At 36.8% G+C, this 15,999-nt stretch overlaps 1 protein-coding gene across 3 annotated transcripts in view; it reads right to left on the bottom strand.

The window, feature by feature from the left end:
- The window catches only part of LOC105471132 (erythrocyte membrane protein band 4.1 like 4A), a 258,637-nt gene that overhangs the window by 17,414 nt on the left and 225,224 nt on the right, over positions 1 to 15,999 (bottom strand). For all 3 annotated transcript variants that reach the window (XR_011624793.1, XM_024789518.2, XM_011723498.3), the window contains one exon: positions 6,662 to 6,781. Coding sequence is in view for 2 of the 3 variants with exons in the window: in XM_024789518.2 (XP_024645286.1) it covers positions 6,662 to 6,781 (120 nt within the window). In the remaining variant the exon portion in view is untranslated. The remainder of the gene's footprint in view (positions 1 to 6,661; positions 6,782 to 15,999) is intronic.

The raw sequence follows: 15,999 nt of genomic DNA, 5'->3' as shown, positions 1-15,999 counted from the left end.
TTACCTCTTCTTCCACTTTTAAGAAACTTATTATTACTTTGGGCCTACTTGGATAATCCAGGATAATATCTCTGGGTGAGGGTCAACTGATTAACAACAGCCTTAATTCCACCTGCAATCTTAACTCCTCTCTGCCATTTAGGGTCATATATTCACACATTATGGATATTAAGCCATGGACATATTTCAGGGGTCATTATTTTTCCTACCACAGTAACTATAAGGTTTTTCCTCCTCTTAATTTCTTTATATAAAAACACACTGTTTAAGCAAAGATACATTAACATTTTAATATGAGGCTTCTAACAGGCAAAAATAAAATATATGACAATAGCACAAAGGACAAGTGGAGCTATATTTTTCCAATGTGTCTAAATTTTAAATAAAATGTTACAATATTAATCTTAGGGTGTGATAAGGAACCATACTGATAAGAATCATACAGAGAGAAAGCAATAAGTAAAAAAATAATAAAAGTATAGGTAAGACATCAGTAGAGAAAATAAAATGGAGTATCAAAAAATATTCAATTCACACAAAATAAAGTAGGAAGGGAGTAACAAACCAACAAAAAACAGGCATAATAAACCAGAAAAAAGAACAAGATGGCAGACTTAAATCCCAAAATACAAATAATTATGTTAACTGCCAGCAGGCTAAACATTCAACTTAAAAGGGATTGTGAGGCTAGAAATTAAAAAAAAAAAAAAAAGACCAACTGTCCACTGTTTACAAGAGGTGGACTTTAAATATAAAGACATAATTAGGCCTAAAGTAAAAGGATTAAAAGGATATACCATGCAAACAGTAAACATGAAGAAGATATGGTAGAATTTATGCGTGTGCATATGTAGTGGACACAGAGAAGGGAGTATTACCAGAATAGAGGGTCATCAGTTCACCAGGAAGGAAAAAAACCTACATATGCATACCCCTGACACCAGAACTCCAAAATAACTTGAAGCAAAACCTGACAGAATTAAAGGAAAAAACAGACAAACTCACAATCACTGTTGTATATTTTAACATCCCTCTCTCAATGACTACTTGAAAAGTAGGTAAAGAAATTAAAAAAAGACACAATCTGAACACTATCAGCTAACTGCATCTATTCAACACCCAGTAACTGAGACTCCTCATTCTTCTTGAGTCCACAGATTATTCATTATTGAAGACCATATGCTAGGCCTTAAAACAAGTCTCAATAAATTTCAAGGGATTAAAACTGTTCAGAATTTTTTTTTAACCACAATGGAATTAAATTAGAATAATAATAATATTTGTAGAAAATCCGGAAATATTTGGAAATTAAACACACAACGAAATATGCCATCATCAAAAAAATGACAAGATAAATTAAAAATTATTTTGAACTGCATAATAAAAACAATGTCAAAACGTGAGATATAGTTAAAGCATGACTGAAAGGGAAATTTAGAAATTTTTGCTTATATTGCAAAAGTAGAAAGGTTTAAGATAAATGTTATCCTAAGAAGATGAAAAAAAAGGAGCAGGTAAAAGACAAAATAAAAAGAATAAAAAGTAAAGTCAATGAAACAGACAACAGATAGCAAAGAAAACGCAACATCTAAAACTGTTGTCTGAAAAAAATAAATAAAAAACAAAAATGAGGAGAAAACACAAATCACCAACATCAGGAATCAAAGTGGTGATATCACAACAGATTTCACAGATGTTAAAAGCACATGAAGAATTATAAACAAATTTTTGCTGAAAGATTTGACAACTTAGATAAAAATGAAATTATTTTAAAAGCATAAATTATCAAAACCTACACATAAGTATAAAATATGAATATCTCAATATCTGCCAAAGAAATTGAATTTGTAATTTAAAACCTTCCGCAAAGAAAATTCCAGGCAAAGATTGTTTCACTGGTGAATTATATATTTAAGAAAGAAAAAAATGCTTTTATATTAACTCATTCAGAAAATAGAGGAAGAAGGAATAGTTCTCAAATTATTTTAAATGACCAATATAATCTTTTTACCAAAAACCTGACATTACAGGAAAATTACAGATCAATTTTTCACAAAAACAAAGAAAAAAATCTTAACAAGGTAATGCCAAGTAGAATCCAGCTACATACTAAAAGGAAAATATATCACGACCACAAGGGGCTTATGCTAGGAATGCAAGGATGTATCATTCAAAATTGAATCCATTTAATTCCTCCACGAACACAGTAAACCCATATAACAATTATCTCAACAGATGCAGAAAAAGTTTGTAATCAAACTCAAGACCCATTCATGATCAAAACTCTTCACTAACTCTTAGCAAACTAGAAATAGAAGGGATATTTCTCAGTTGTGCAGTTAGCATCATATATAATGTGACAAACTGAATGCTCTCCCTTTATGAAAAGGAGCAGTCAAGGATGTCTGCTTCCTTACCACTTGTATTCAACATTGTAACTCAACACTGTACTACATGATCTAGCCAGTATAATAAGGGAAGGAACAGAAATAAAAGACAGAAAGACTAGAACTCAAGGAAAACTATTCACAAATATGATTGTAACTGTAGACAATCCTAAGAAACGGCCCCCCCACCCCCGCAAAAGCTTCTAGAGCTAATAAGTGAATTTAACAAGGCTTATGGGGTGGCAAGATGTAGCATCAGTATTTTTAAAAATCATTTGTTCTATATACTAAAAAACAACTGAAAAATACATTTTCTGAAATGTAACAAAATGAATTATTCTGTACTGAAAACTACAAAACATTGCTGAAAGAAGATAAAAACAAATGGATGAATAAGGTATTTGTTTTCTCAAAATTGATCTATACATTCAACATAATCACAGTCAAAAGTCTTTGGGGGAAGGCGGTAAAAACTGACAAGTTGATTCAAAAATTTAGACAGAAATGCAAAAGTCCTAATAAAATAGTTAAAACAATCTTGAAAAGAAAGGGGAGAGGGAAAGCAAAAGTTGGAGAATTTACACTGCCTTATTCAAGTCTTACCATAAAGCTACAGTAACTGAGACAACATGATGGCTTAGGGATAGACAAACAGATCAATGAAACAAAATTGGCCCACATGTGAGCAGTCAATTCTTTTTCAACAAAGGCCACAAGGCATTTTAATGAAAAGTCTTTTCAAAAATGGTGGTGGAACTGGATAGACTACAGGAAAACAAACCTTTCAATCTCTACTCATCCATATACAACAACTAATTCTAAATGGAACACAGACCTAAGTATAAAAGCAAAATCTATAAAGCTGCTAGAAAAAGATGTAAGACTATCTTTGTGACCATGGGGTAGGCAAATACTCCTTAAGATTTAAAAAAAAAAAAGGGCCGGGCGCGGTGGCTCAAGCCTGTAATCCCAGCACTTTGGGAGGCCGAGACGGGCGGATCACAAGGTCAGGAGATCGAGACCATCCTGGCTAACATGGTGAAACCCCGTCTCTACTAAAAAAATACAAAAAACTAGCCGGGCGAGGTGGCAGGTGCCTGTAGTCCCAGCTACTAGGGAGGCTGAGGCAGGAGAATGGCATGAACCCGGGAGGTGGAGCTTGCAGTGAGCTGAGATCCGGCCACTGCACTCCAGCTTGGGTGACAGAGCGAGACTCCGTCTCAAAAAAAAAAAAAAAGCCTTAACTAGAAATGAAAAAACTGATACATTGGTCTTCATCAAAAATTAAAAAGTCTGCTCATGAAAAAGCAATGTTAAGAACATGAAAATGCAAACCACAGCCTGGGAGAAAGTATTCACTCATAATATGGATATCTGAAATAGAACTTTTATCCAGAATACATAAATAACCTACAGATGAATAATAAAAAGGACAAACCCAATTAAATTGGACAAAAAATTTGAACACTTCAAAAATGAAGATAGATGAATAACCAATAAGCACACAAAAATGTGGTTAACATCATTAGCCATGAAAGAAATGCTCATTAAAACCACGATGGAATGTCTACTTCGAGCCTAGTAGAATGACGAAAATTAACATAGCAACAAACTCAAATACCAGCAAGAACTGGGGCAGAACAAGACCCTCTCATATCTTGTTAGTGGGGTATAAAATGATCCAACCTCTCTGGAAATCATTTTGGTAGTTCCTTATAAAATTAAACCTGCAAATACCCTGTAATCCAGCAATTCTACTCCTAGGTATTTGCCCAAAGCAAAAGAAAACAGATTCCACACGCATACTTGTACATAATGTCTATAACACAATGGCAAAAACTGGAAACAATTCAAATGTCCATCAAGAAGAGAATGGATAAAAATACTGCGGTGCATTTCTACAAAAAATTTAAATAACCACTGATACCATGGATGAAGCTCAAAAACATGTTGAGTGAAAGAAGCAAGGTTTTAAAGGAGTATGTATTGTGTTATTACATTTATATGAAGTTCAACAAGAGAGAAAAACTAATCATAGAAGTCAGAACAGAGGGCCAGGTGCAGTGGTGCACGCCTGTAATCTCAGCACTTTGGGAGGCTGAGCCCAGTAGATCACTGGAGGTCAGGAGTTTGAGACCAGCCTGGCCAACATGCTGGCCATCTCTACTAAAAATAGAAAAATAGAAAAAATAGAAAAATTAGTTGGGTGGTATGGCAGGTGCCTATAATCCCAGCTACTTGGGAGGCTAAGGCAGGAGAATGGCTTGAACCTGGGAGGCAGAGGTTGCAGTGAGCCAAGATTGTGCCACTGTACTCCAGCCTGGGTGACAGAGAAAAAAGAAAAAGAAATCAGAACAGCAGTTGGTTGTGAGGGTGGGCACTGACTAGAAGGAGCATGAAGGAACTTTCTGGATTATGGAAATATTCTATATCTTGACTGGCAGGATGGATAGATTATGGATACATTTGTCAAAATTCATTAAATGGTACACATGAGAGGATTTGACTGTATGTAAATTTCACCTCAAATTGCCTCAATTTTAAAGGCTGTTAAATGAACCTCAGACCACTCGACTAAAAAATGATTAAATTTCCAGGCCCACTACAAATATTTGCTCTATAATATAACTGAATTATAGTAATAACAACTTTATTCTATTTCCCAATTTTTATTTACAAATGAATGGTTCCATTTATTTACTATTTTTCTAGGAATGTTTTTTAGCTTCTTCAAAACTTATATATAGGATTTTTTTCTAATTTTATTTTACTTTCTCCTTTTTAAATAAATTAATTGTACTACTGACATTTAATTGAACTCATAATGCTTTAGAAATAGTTATAAAAACTGAATGCTGTTTTAAGATTTAATATCAAGTTGCCAAACCTTGTGTATAACAAGTCCTTCAAAGAAAATGATTCCACATGGAAAGGTAAAAATGTGGTGGCAAAAGATTTACCCATGACTGTGCCGGATCTAATCTTGGGTTCTGTGCCTTTTGAGTAAACTTCTTCAATGAGGTCTGATTCTTTCATATCTAAACTTCCTTTTTTTTAATGGAGTTGGGGGAAGGTGCTATCACAACAAAGGAAATTTTCATTAACTTCTGCTTTAAATTGACCACTAATTTAATTAGGTTGCTAAAAAAACATTACAGAGTAATTAATACATCTGTGAGGGTGTACATGGTTTAGTGACTATTTGCAGGTTTTCTATTACAAAAGAAAGTCATCACTCACAATGATGCACTACTGATAAAATACATACACATATACACGGGGTTAATTTCTAATTGAAAGGTAAACATCTAAGACTGACAAGTGTCCTTAGTGTCCCACAGCACAAAAGGTCCTGGTGTGAACCCCTGGTACACTCCGGAGTTCTTTCCTAATCTTTTCTTTTAACCTGATGTGGCATTCACAGCTGTCCTCTTGTCACCCTCCTGCCTGGCTCCCTCAGAGCTCCCTACCTACCTACGCAGTCTCCACCTCCACTACCCAATTGTTTCATTTCCTTATCATACGCAACTGGACTTAATTCCTCCCCCTGTGAGTAATCAACACCAGACATCTAACCACCCACCATCACAAAAGGATTTGTACTTAGTCTTGGCTCACTTTAAAAAGGTGAGCCATGGTTTGGCAAATGGAGTGGGAGTAAGGCGTCTAAATCTTGATAATGCTCATATTTAAAACACACGCGCACAGAAACTTTACCAGCTCAAAGACAATTAATTTGGGGGACTGGCAATCACACCATTAGGGTGTAATTGTGCTCACACAAGGCGTTGCCTAGCAACAGAAGCAGCACGCAAATTCCAACAATGAGGTGTAATGAATCACTCACTGACTACTGTTCGCAAATGGTATTTTGATGGGAAGATATCTACATCTGGTTCAGTCTGGAACAAGGCTTCAGAGAATTGTGCAGACTCAAACTGAGAGAAGCAGCAGGTATTTCATCAGCAGCTTGGCTCTACAACAAAGGAGACTATTCCTATCTATTCAGGTAAATGTATACTTTGGTTAAGAAACAACACAAAACAAAAATATGGCTTTGAGGGCCTTGTTTGCATGACATTTTGTTTTGACTGTGCTTCAACTTCTATGGCTTCAAACATGGCTAATAAATGTCACAAATATTAGAAGGTAAATATGACAAATAAACAATGAAATAATCCTAGTTGAACTAAAACACTTTAGAAGACCTGAATATCCACATGCTACTTCAAATTCAGTGTTTTCGAATCAAGGTATAAAAAGAGTCCACATACGAACGAGATCTGTGTCTGGATCGCCTGTTGTTGGGGTCGGCTTGGTTTTTTTCCTTTTGTCTCCTTAATACAGCTTCCCACTGAGGCGCTGAATCAATCATATCATTCTCCTGCCGTATTCTGAAAGGAAAGCCATGCATCTGAAGTTAACATCTACCTGGATGGCGCATTTTAGCTTCATCCTAAACTTGCTTTTAAATGTTATTTAAGCAGCAGAAATTTTATTATGATCATTTATAGCTAAAGATGCATATTAACTGAATTAATACATCTATATGTAGGTAAGTACATATAAACACACAGAAGTATACAATACTCATTATATATGTAAATACATGTTATTTGCAGACTTCTGATTCTAATTTTCTAGCAAAATGACATGTATCAAAAATTCAATTTAAACATTTCTAAGTTTTGACTAAAGAAACTTTGGTGTCTGCTATAGAGCTAATCTTAACCGATGAAACAAAATCATGATTTTAAATGTGCTTGTCAAAAGAGTAATAAATGGTTTTACTTTGAAATACTCTTAAAAAGTCATACTAATTGTCAAGGTTTTCATCAAAAATAGGTGCCAAATATAATTCCCATTTTTTAAGATAGAAATCTAGACATACAAAAAGTTAAATATGGTGGCATAATGTATTAGCTGAATAAGATACACCATTCTCATCATGGCTGCTCACACATTTAAGGGGGAATGACAGTTGGATGCTGCATGTGGCCAGGGAAGGAATGAAAATGAGGAAAAGAGAAAGGTGGGAAAGACTTGGAAGCACAGGTGCTTGACATGTAAGATCACAGGACAGTGTTACCAAATCCTCTCATTTTTTTAAAACAAGATAATCCCCAAATCTGGATTTTTAAAGTGAACTCTTCTAATTTTTAAGTCTTGCAACCAATTCTAAAGCATGATATAGACTTAACAAAACCCATGGACCACGCTCAACCTGCAGAAATTTTGGACTTCCGATGTATCAAGTCTTTCAAATAATGAGGTGCACTATCGGGGGAAGAGGAGGAGTACTTAATTTACATGAAATACTGTCTCGAATGCACAACAATGATGCTGTGAAGCCATTTTTTTTTTTTTTTTTTGGCAAACTGAACACCTGTTACTTGAATATTTAACTTCTAATTTATGTGGGCTCTTCAGAAAGCTGCTCCAGAGTGTTCATCTCCCAGGGTATAGAGAGCAGCATGGAACTGCCAGGTACTCACCCAGTACAGCCACTGCATGAGCATAACTGCTTCGAGACAAAAGTAAAAAGAACAGGCAGGCTTGGAGGCATTTCTTTCTCTGAACAGATGTCTTTTGGTTCCTCTGTTATAGCACTTAGTATAGACTGTGGGCTGGATATCTGGATTTGCTTACAGGTGCGAATCAGTGGATGGGTGACAAATATTCATTTCACATATAACTTAGACATAATGTACAGAAAATTCAAGTTGAAAAGAACAGCACTTTGTGAGGAAGAAACTGTTTAAATCTCTCTAGATTAAAGGAGAATTGTGCTAAGTAAAAAATTATCTGTAACATACTCCAAGCCTTTGAAGTGTATGTATTTCCTCACTAAAGTTTTCATTTTTAATAGACTATTATTTGAAGATTAACAGGATACCATCATGGTATTTTTCACAGATTTAAGAGCATAATTCTTTCTCTCATTGCATATACAGAGTTAATTTAAATTGAACATACACTGCTATGGACCTTAATATTAGAAATAACTGAAGAAAACTATGAGATCATAGTTTTCTATGACTATGACTATAGTTTTCTATGACTATGAGGTCATAATTATTAATCATTCTTTGAAACAAACACTCCTATTTAAAAATGGCACATTGGTACCCGTGTGTGCTGTAAACACACAGACACACATTTTTGTAGCCAGAACCTACACCTACAAGCCATTCTGTGTTCATGTGACAGTCAGAAACCCACCGGGCTTGTGGGTAGGGGAACAGTCCTGGACACCCCCAGGACCGAGGGGTCAGGGTTAGGAAGAGACAATCACAGGGAAGGTGCCGCACTGGCAAGGTGGCATCTCCCTTCCTACAGGAACCCACACGTGGATTGCTGGGCCCAGGATTGGACACAAAACTCAGGTCTCCTAACTCCTAACCCTGGAGTCTTTTAGGATGCAGCTTTCATTCTGAATGAAATCACTGTGCAGTTGATGGGCAGAACTAAATTTTACAATGTGAAATGTTTGTATCAGGAAGTCGGGGTGTCTATAAATATTTTTGAGAGGTCAAACCTACTAACAAAGCTGAGGCCTAACTTGGGCAAACACATACTTTTCCTAGAGTAATAGACACCGAAAACGAAGCACAGTTACTGTATGTTCATTCTCATCTATTGTGGAATTCAGCTGGCTACCCTCATACTCAGACTTCACTCTGACGATAAAAAATTAAAACTCCTGAGACATAAGCATACGTATTTCCTGTATTCTGCTATAACAGTAATAAGGACCAAATCAGAAAGAATTCAAGATTATACATGTACCTTTACCTTTTTTTCTAACTGAAAAGTCTAAAGTGAGGGCAGTGAAACCCTGTCAGTTAATATCCTTGTGATCCATGTTTCAAAGACAGATGCCCTCTACTGGCGATGCTGTTTCATAAATATTCTAACAAGATGCATTAAAAATGTAAGAGTCTTTGGAAAGTCACAACAGAAGCACATTTTCCTGAGTAAAGGGTAGTGTGGCCGCCTTGGCCTGTAATGAAGTTTGAAATTACATCCTTACAAAAGACCTCTGGTTAATGGTGCCTCATTACAAGAATGAAAGTGTCATTTCTTCCACTGCTGAACTGCTCCAGAAAACACAGGTGCTACTTGGAAAGAAAAAAATCTTAGCCCTAGAAGCAAGAATACTGTAGCACTCTGTATTTAAGACACAGGAGATCCCTATTTTGTTTATGCATGAGTGAATAAAGAAGTCTTTAAATGAAAAAGACATGTTTCCTGTGATGATTCTGACTTTTTAAGTCTCATTTATCCTCAGGTGTGGGAGAATCCAAATGGCTTTTGCTTCTTTCTTGCTGTATTTTAATCTCGATGTACAGATTTACATCATGAAGAATAAAATACCGCAAACATTGTTTTGACATAGTACCTTTTAAAAAGTCAAAATGTGCTCTTACATCATAGTCATCAAAATCTCAAAGGGGAAAAAGAGTCCATTGTCATTTGTGTCGTGGATGTATTAATTTTCAAATGTTGTATCTAAGGTGAACCTCAATAAACTGACAAACATTTATTTCCAGTACCAATTGATCCAGTAAGCCTACATTTATCCTATTTTGTCCATTTCTCCATCTGTAACTACGGAGGGTCAACAACTGTGGTAGGAAGTATATCATAACAAGGTTTTTGTTTTTCAGTTAATATGTAAGGGAGAGGGTTGCTTTAGAATACAGCAAATTCTAACCATGTTTCAGAACAGAATTCTAATGTATTTCTTCCATCTCTTACCAAACTTCAACAATCTACTTTTCCAGACTATCCATACAATTTAGATTTTAACTGCATTTTGACATTTAATTAAAGTCTGCAAAGGTTTTGAAGATGAAATGCCATATAATCATTTGATAACAATGAAGAAAATGACTCTTCCTAGCCTCTTTTTTCCTGTCTTACCAATCACAGTCCTGACTCTTTTGCAAAATTCTTCACATTATCAAATGAATTCTTACACAAATCCCCAAGTTTTATTGTGTCCTATCCCTTTAGCAGTTTTGCTCCTAACAGAACCTTCCTTTACATAAGTTCTTAATTCCCTTCTAATTCACTGAGATAAACACCATGCTTAATGCTGAATCTAAGAAGTCTTTCAGAGCAAATGTAAAATGAAGCTTCAAGATGATACAAGCCATAAACCTTACTCCTGAGTTTTCTCCATTCCCAGCTCTGCCATTATCTGACTCAGAGACCTTGGGCGAATTGCTTATCTTTTTTGGTCAAATCTCAGGCTGTTCATATATAAAATTAACGGCAAAGATCCTTTTCAGCTTTAAAACTTGATGTTTCTCTATTTGTATTTTATTTCCAAACCAGACAGACACACTGAAAGAAACTTATACGCTTCAACTATAACATAACATTCCAAACAATTGCTTCATGTGGCCCCCTCCATTGCCAAAATTAAATCTGCAGGTCCCAACTGATTGTGAACTTGTGTTTCTCATCAACTGTACTCATTTTTTTTTTTTTGGATCACCTGCTATAAAGCAATCTTCTTTTTTTTTTTTTTTTTCTAGTTTTTCTTCCCTAGGGAAATTTATGTTGGTTCCAGGCATGTGTCGACATACTCCCTTAAGACCCGCAAGCAAAAAGTTCATTTGCTTTTCCCACTGTCTCTACCATCAATAAATTATTCTTACTTGCTTTTAAAGGTACTTCTGTCTCTTCCACTTATTCCTTATGCTCCCACTACTACAATGGGCTACTTTTGGCACAATTTCCCTTTCAAACTCTCCTGTTTTCATGAATTTTTAACCTATTTTGCCCTCACTCAGTAATGTAACAGCATTCCTCAGTTGCTGCGGCTTTGTCCTTCCACAGTCATCTCTGTCAACCTTGATTATACTCTGGAAGCCCTAAATCATCCATATCACATGTCTAAATCTTGATATATCTTATTAAAGTAGAAATCAGAAACCCTTGCATCTGCAGTATGGTGAACACTGTCTGTTTCCACTAGCTTTGTATGAACTCTTCTCTCCATACCCAAAATTTTTACCTTGTTTGCAGCCCCTAAATCAGGGGCAGGATAGTAGGCAGTGCCTGGCAGGGAAGCAGTTACCTATTTTCTTTTTCTTTTTTTTTTTTTTTTTGAGACAGAGTCTCGCTTAGTCGCCCAGGCTGGAGTGCAATGGCGCGATCTCGGCTCACTGCAAGCTCCGCCTCCCGGGTTCACGCCATTCTCCTGCCTCAGCCTCCCGAGTAGCTGGGACTACAGGCGCCCGCCGCCTCGCCCGGCTAATTTTTTGCATTTTTAGTAGAGACGGGGTTTCACCGTGTTAGCCAGGATGGTCTCGATCTCCTGACCTCGTGATCCGCCCGCCTCGGCCTCCCAAAGTGCTGGGATTACAGGCGTGAGCCACCGCGCCCGGCCAACAGTTACCTATTTTCAAGCAACATGGAAGAAATGCTTATCAGTTTAAGTTTGCTAACATCCCAAATACATTTTTTCCCTGGGGTACAGGGCCAATAAAGTTCTTCTTTACCACTCCCAAAACAAAATCCTACCAAAATTGTGATCTAGATTTGCCCTAGTCAGATATGTTGTCCCTCTTACAGTGCCAAATTTCTGACACAGAAATGTGCTTCTTCATTTTAGAAAAACAATATAAAAGACCTTATGGAACATAATTAAAACATTTAAATCTGTCTTAATCTACTATTTAGATACTATAGACATCTAGTAGACCCTAAAAGACGTCTAAAAGACCCTAATGTTGTTAGGGAGAAACTAACAACATTCATGCCAGAACAAATTCATGTTAGAAAACGTTGATTTATTTTTTGTTCAATGGAGCTGGTCCCCATTTTACAGATACTGCAGGAACTTCAGATAATACTGAGCAGTGCCAGATGTTATCAATTTAACAGGACTTGCCTGTTCAGGGTACTTTCTACTTTTCAAAGCACATCTATTATCTCCTGGATCTTCACAAACCTCTAGTGAGGTAGGCAGGTCAGGTATTATTTCACTTTGCATGTGAGAAATGAAGATTCACAGGGTAAAGTAACCAGCTCACAGCCACAGAACTCTTCAAAGCGGGTTCAATTTCGTAGCACAGGCTCCCAGATTTGCATGTACATGTGTATATACACATACAACCTGACATACATGACTCAGGTTTATGATGCAAACATCCTAGAATAAAATTAGGGAAGTGTTCAAATAGTCCCCTGTTGTCAATTTCCTCTAGTTCTACTATTACCCTAAGCTTCTCTCATTTCTCTTACTGTTTTAATCCTTGGTAGGCTCCCGAGTTATTTCTACTTTTATGCTGATAGAAAAAAATGCACCAGGCTACTTCATATCACCCACTCCTCCACACCTCCCACTTCAAAATTCTAAGAGCCTAGCAACACATCAAAGTTAAGAATGACTGAGTAATTCAAAGATTATCCTCAGTGAATGCTCAAAGGACTGCTGATTTTCATCAAGAGCACAAAGGATATTTTGTAGAACCTTTTCCTTGAACGTCAAGGGTATTTTATTAAGCTCAAGACATATCTAGGTAAAGCTAGTTCATGAAATGTTTCACTCTCCTAAGTCTACCTGCGAGGACCTCCTTCATCCTACACCCTGGGCAAGTCCAGCACATGGCCATGGTCTCAAACCTACAGCAATAAGCGAGCTGCTGGCCCTTCTGATCTCAGGGACAAGATTCAAAATTCTAACTAATACAATCTAATATTCACATAGATTAACTTTATAGTGCCTTGTACTAAGTAGGCTCCCAACTTCAAGAATTCAATAGAACCAACTATTTCACAAATCAGTACAGCAAAGTAATCTCTAAAGAAAGTTTAGGCATTTTAGTTTTTAATCCTACTGGAATTGAAACACCAATTTCATTTCCCAGTACCAATCTAATCCTTCAGCTTTTAGACCATAAAACTTTGTAAGTTTTAAGGGGGGCAGGTGCTACATAAACACCCCCTAATAAATCTGGTAAAAGCTACAGACCCTATCTCTAGAAAACTACACACTTGATGCCCACATACAACTTTACATACAATTTAACATACAATTTCGTGGGGTTATGAAACCCCCAGCACCTACCCAAGAATCAGAAGTCAAGAATCCTGGTGTAAAAATAACCTAAGGTATAAAGTTAGGAAAGGTGGGAGAATGAAAGATAGGACCAAAAGAAAAGTCAAAAAAGGCTGGAAGAGGATGGAGGAGCGGACAGGTGATGCAGCAGCAGTGAGTAACTCTGGAAGTAGGTATAGGACTATGTGGCTCTGTACTTCAAAGTGCTCTCACTTCTTACATTTCATTTGATCTTTACAGTAACTCATTCAACAAAATAGATCAGTTGTTACAGCACACCTCCCCCACTCCCCGCCAACTTTAAAGAGAAGAAAACTAATACTTGAATTCGTTATACAAGTTGCCCAAGGTCAAATATCAGCACACAGCAGAACCAAGACCCAGTCCCAAGTCCTCAGGTTATTCTGTGTCATATCATTGGCTTCTAGGGAGAGAGGGAATTCAGAGGAGACAGAAAAAAGAAAAAAGACTGGGAAGGAAGTCCAGGAAACAGAAAGGAACTGGGTGAAGAGAATAACATGATATAAAAAGTGAAAAGTAAAGCAAGAGAATGGAGAGGGAGATGAGCATATAGTAGAGAAACTAAAAGGAGAAATGAAAACTTTGTGTCATCTTAAGTGTTATAATAAAAAATTGTGCCTCCAACTTCTATCTGGTTATAAAAAGAGAGTGAAAAATTATCATCTCAAACCTCAAAACCTAGAAAGCTATAGGATAACCAAACAGATCATGAGAACAGTAAAGAAAGGACAAAGTGGAAAGGGGTAAGGGAAAACATAAATGATGTCCCAAATAAAGAAGCAGGGTGAATTCCTCTGGTGTTCTAGGAAACACGGTGGGATGAAGCCCTACAGTTAGGGCACAATTAACACAAGAACCCTTACACACCAGGCCTTGTTAGGTCTGGACCCAAAGGTGACAGACAGATGGGGTGGTTTACACTTACATTTTCCTAAAATCGAAACTAAACAACAATCTTTGCTTCTAACATTAGCCTTCCAGAGCTGGTGTGGATTATTATTTTTTAAAATTTAATGGTTGTCAAAAGCCTGTTTTGGGTAAAGTTGATTCATAAACATTGTTTTATTAACTTTTCTCTTCACACAAAATGAGAAATGTTTAAATGGTTATCCATGGAAACAGTAAAGCAGCTTATGCTCCAATGGGTTGACTTCCTGGAAAAAAGAAAACAACAACATTTCCATGGAGTGGCCTCATGTCTAACAGGAAAGACCTCGTTTTACGTTTAAAAAAAAAAAATCCCACAGGAAGGAGTAGCAGAGGGAGCAACATCCCAAACACCACATGCAACTTCCAGAAAGTAAAAGTGACTCTGTCCAGAGTTCCAATGGACACATCATGGACTCCAAAAGAGGTTCTAAAAAGCAAATTTGCCCAGTAGTTGTCCCTCTCCCTAGGCTACAGTTTCCTAGAGACAGAAACACAGGGTGCGTCGGGGTGCAGGCTCTTGCTGGAAAGTAATGAAGCATCCTGGGACTGAGTGTACAGACCTTATGGGCAAGAGGTAGAACATCAGCATGTATAAGATTCTGTTTGCCCCATTATAGGGTTACCAGAGTCCTGTAATAAAAGCACAAAGAACTGGCTGGATCACACTGTCAGCCAATAAAAGGAAGGATGAATGAGGCTGAAGAGACTGCAGGGCTGCAGTTGAAATATCTAGACCTATGCATCCTCATGTGGGATGGGTGGGTTCTGGCAAAATTTAAGAGGCTAATAATGGGATGGAGGGGTTGGCAGCAGCACAGCATAATAGGTAAATGGCACCAAGACACAGACAGCACAATGAGTTTCTACCCTCTTTCTCTGTACCTGCTGCACCCTAATTTGCAGTGGTGAGGATCAGAACTGAAAGCTATATTTCTTCCTCTGCTCACTTTTTGCTATGCTATTGACAGGCAAACTACACCACATCTTCTACAGACATAGGCAACTTAGGTATTCCTAGAGCAATATTTCTACAGGTAGCATAAATGATTGTGAAAGCCTGTTGGATCTTTTGCATGAAATGTGTCAGAATGTGTTTTGAAAGCTATTTCTCATTACTAGCCTTACAAAGTTCAATAAACATTCAGAATCATCGTTATTCTAAAACATACTATTTACACAGTACAAAGAAAGCCAATCTAAGAATCTCCAGGGAAAAGGGGGAAGAAACTCTTAAGGGAGAAAATACTGACAAGAAATATTAAATCCACTGCAACCAGATCAGTAATGAGCAACTTAATTACTTGATGGCAACCTTTCACTAGTGTTTCATTTTCAGTAGTGAATGTGAACAATTTTGGTCACCCAAAAAATGTTTTTAAATGGGCCACCTTCTGAACAGTTGAGAAAAGAACATTTATGGGCACAATTTAGAATATATTAAGCAAAACAGAAACAGACTTAAAATACTGGCGTGATCAATAAAAAGTTTTAAATAGGAAAATAAGTGGGTATTTTTGCTTTGTTTTGTTTTGTTTGTGCAGAAATATTGAATTTTTGATCAGTAAGAGGGTACCTAAGAAGGAA

Source organism: Macaca nemestrina, chromosome 6 (assembly GCF_043159975.1).
Source record: "Macaca nemestrina isolate mMacNem1 chromosome 6, mMacNem.hap1, whole genome shotgun sequence".
NCBI lineage: Eukaryota > Metazoa > Chordata > Mammalia > Primates > Cercopithecidae > Macaca > Macaca nemestrina.
The sequence above is the reverse complement of the archived record's forward strand: the minus strand, read 5'-3'. Positions and strand labels throughout refer to the sequence as shown.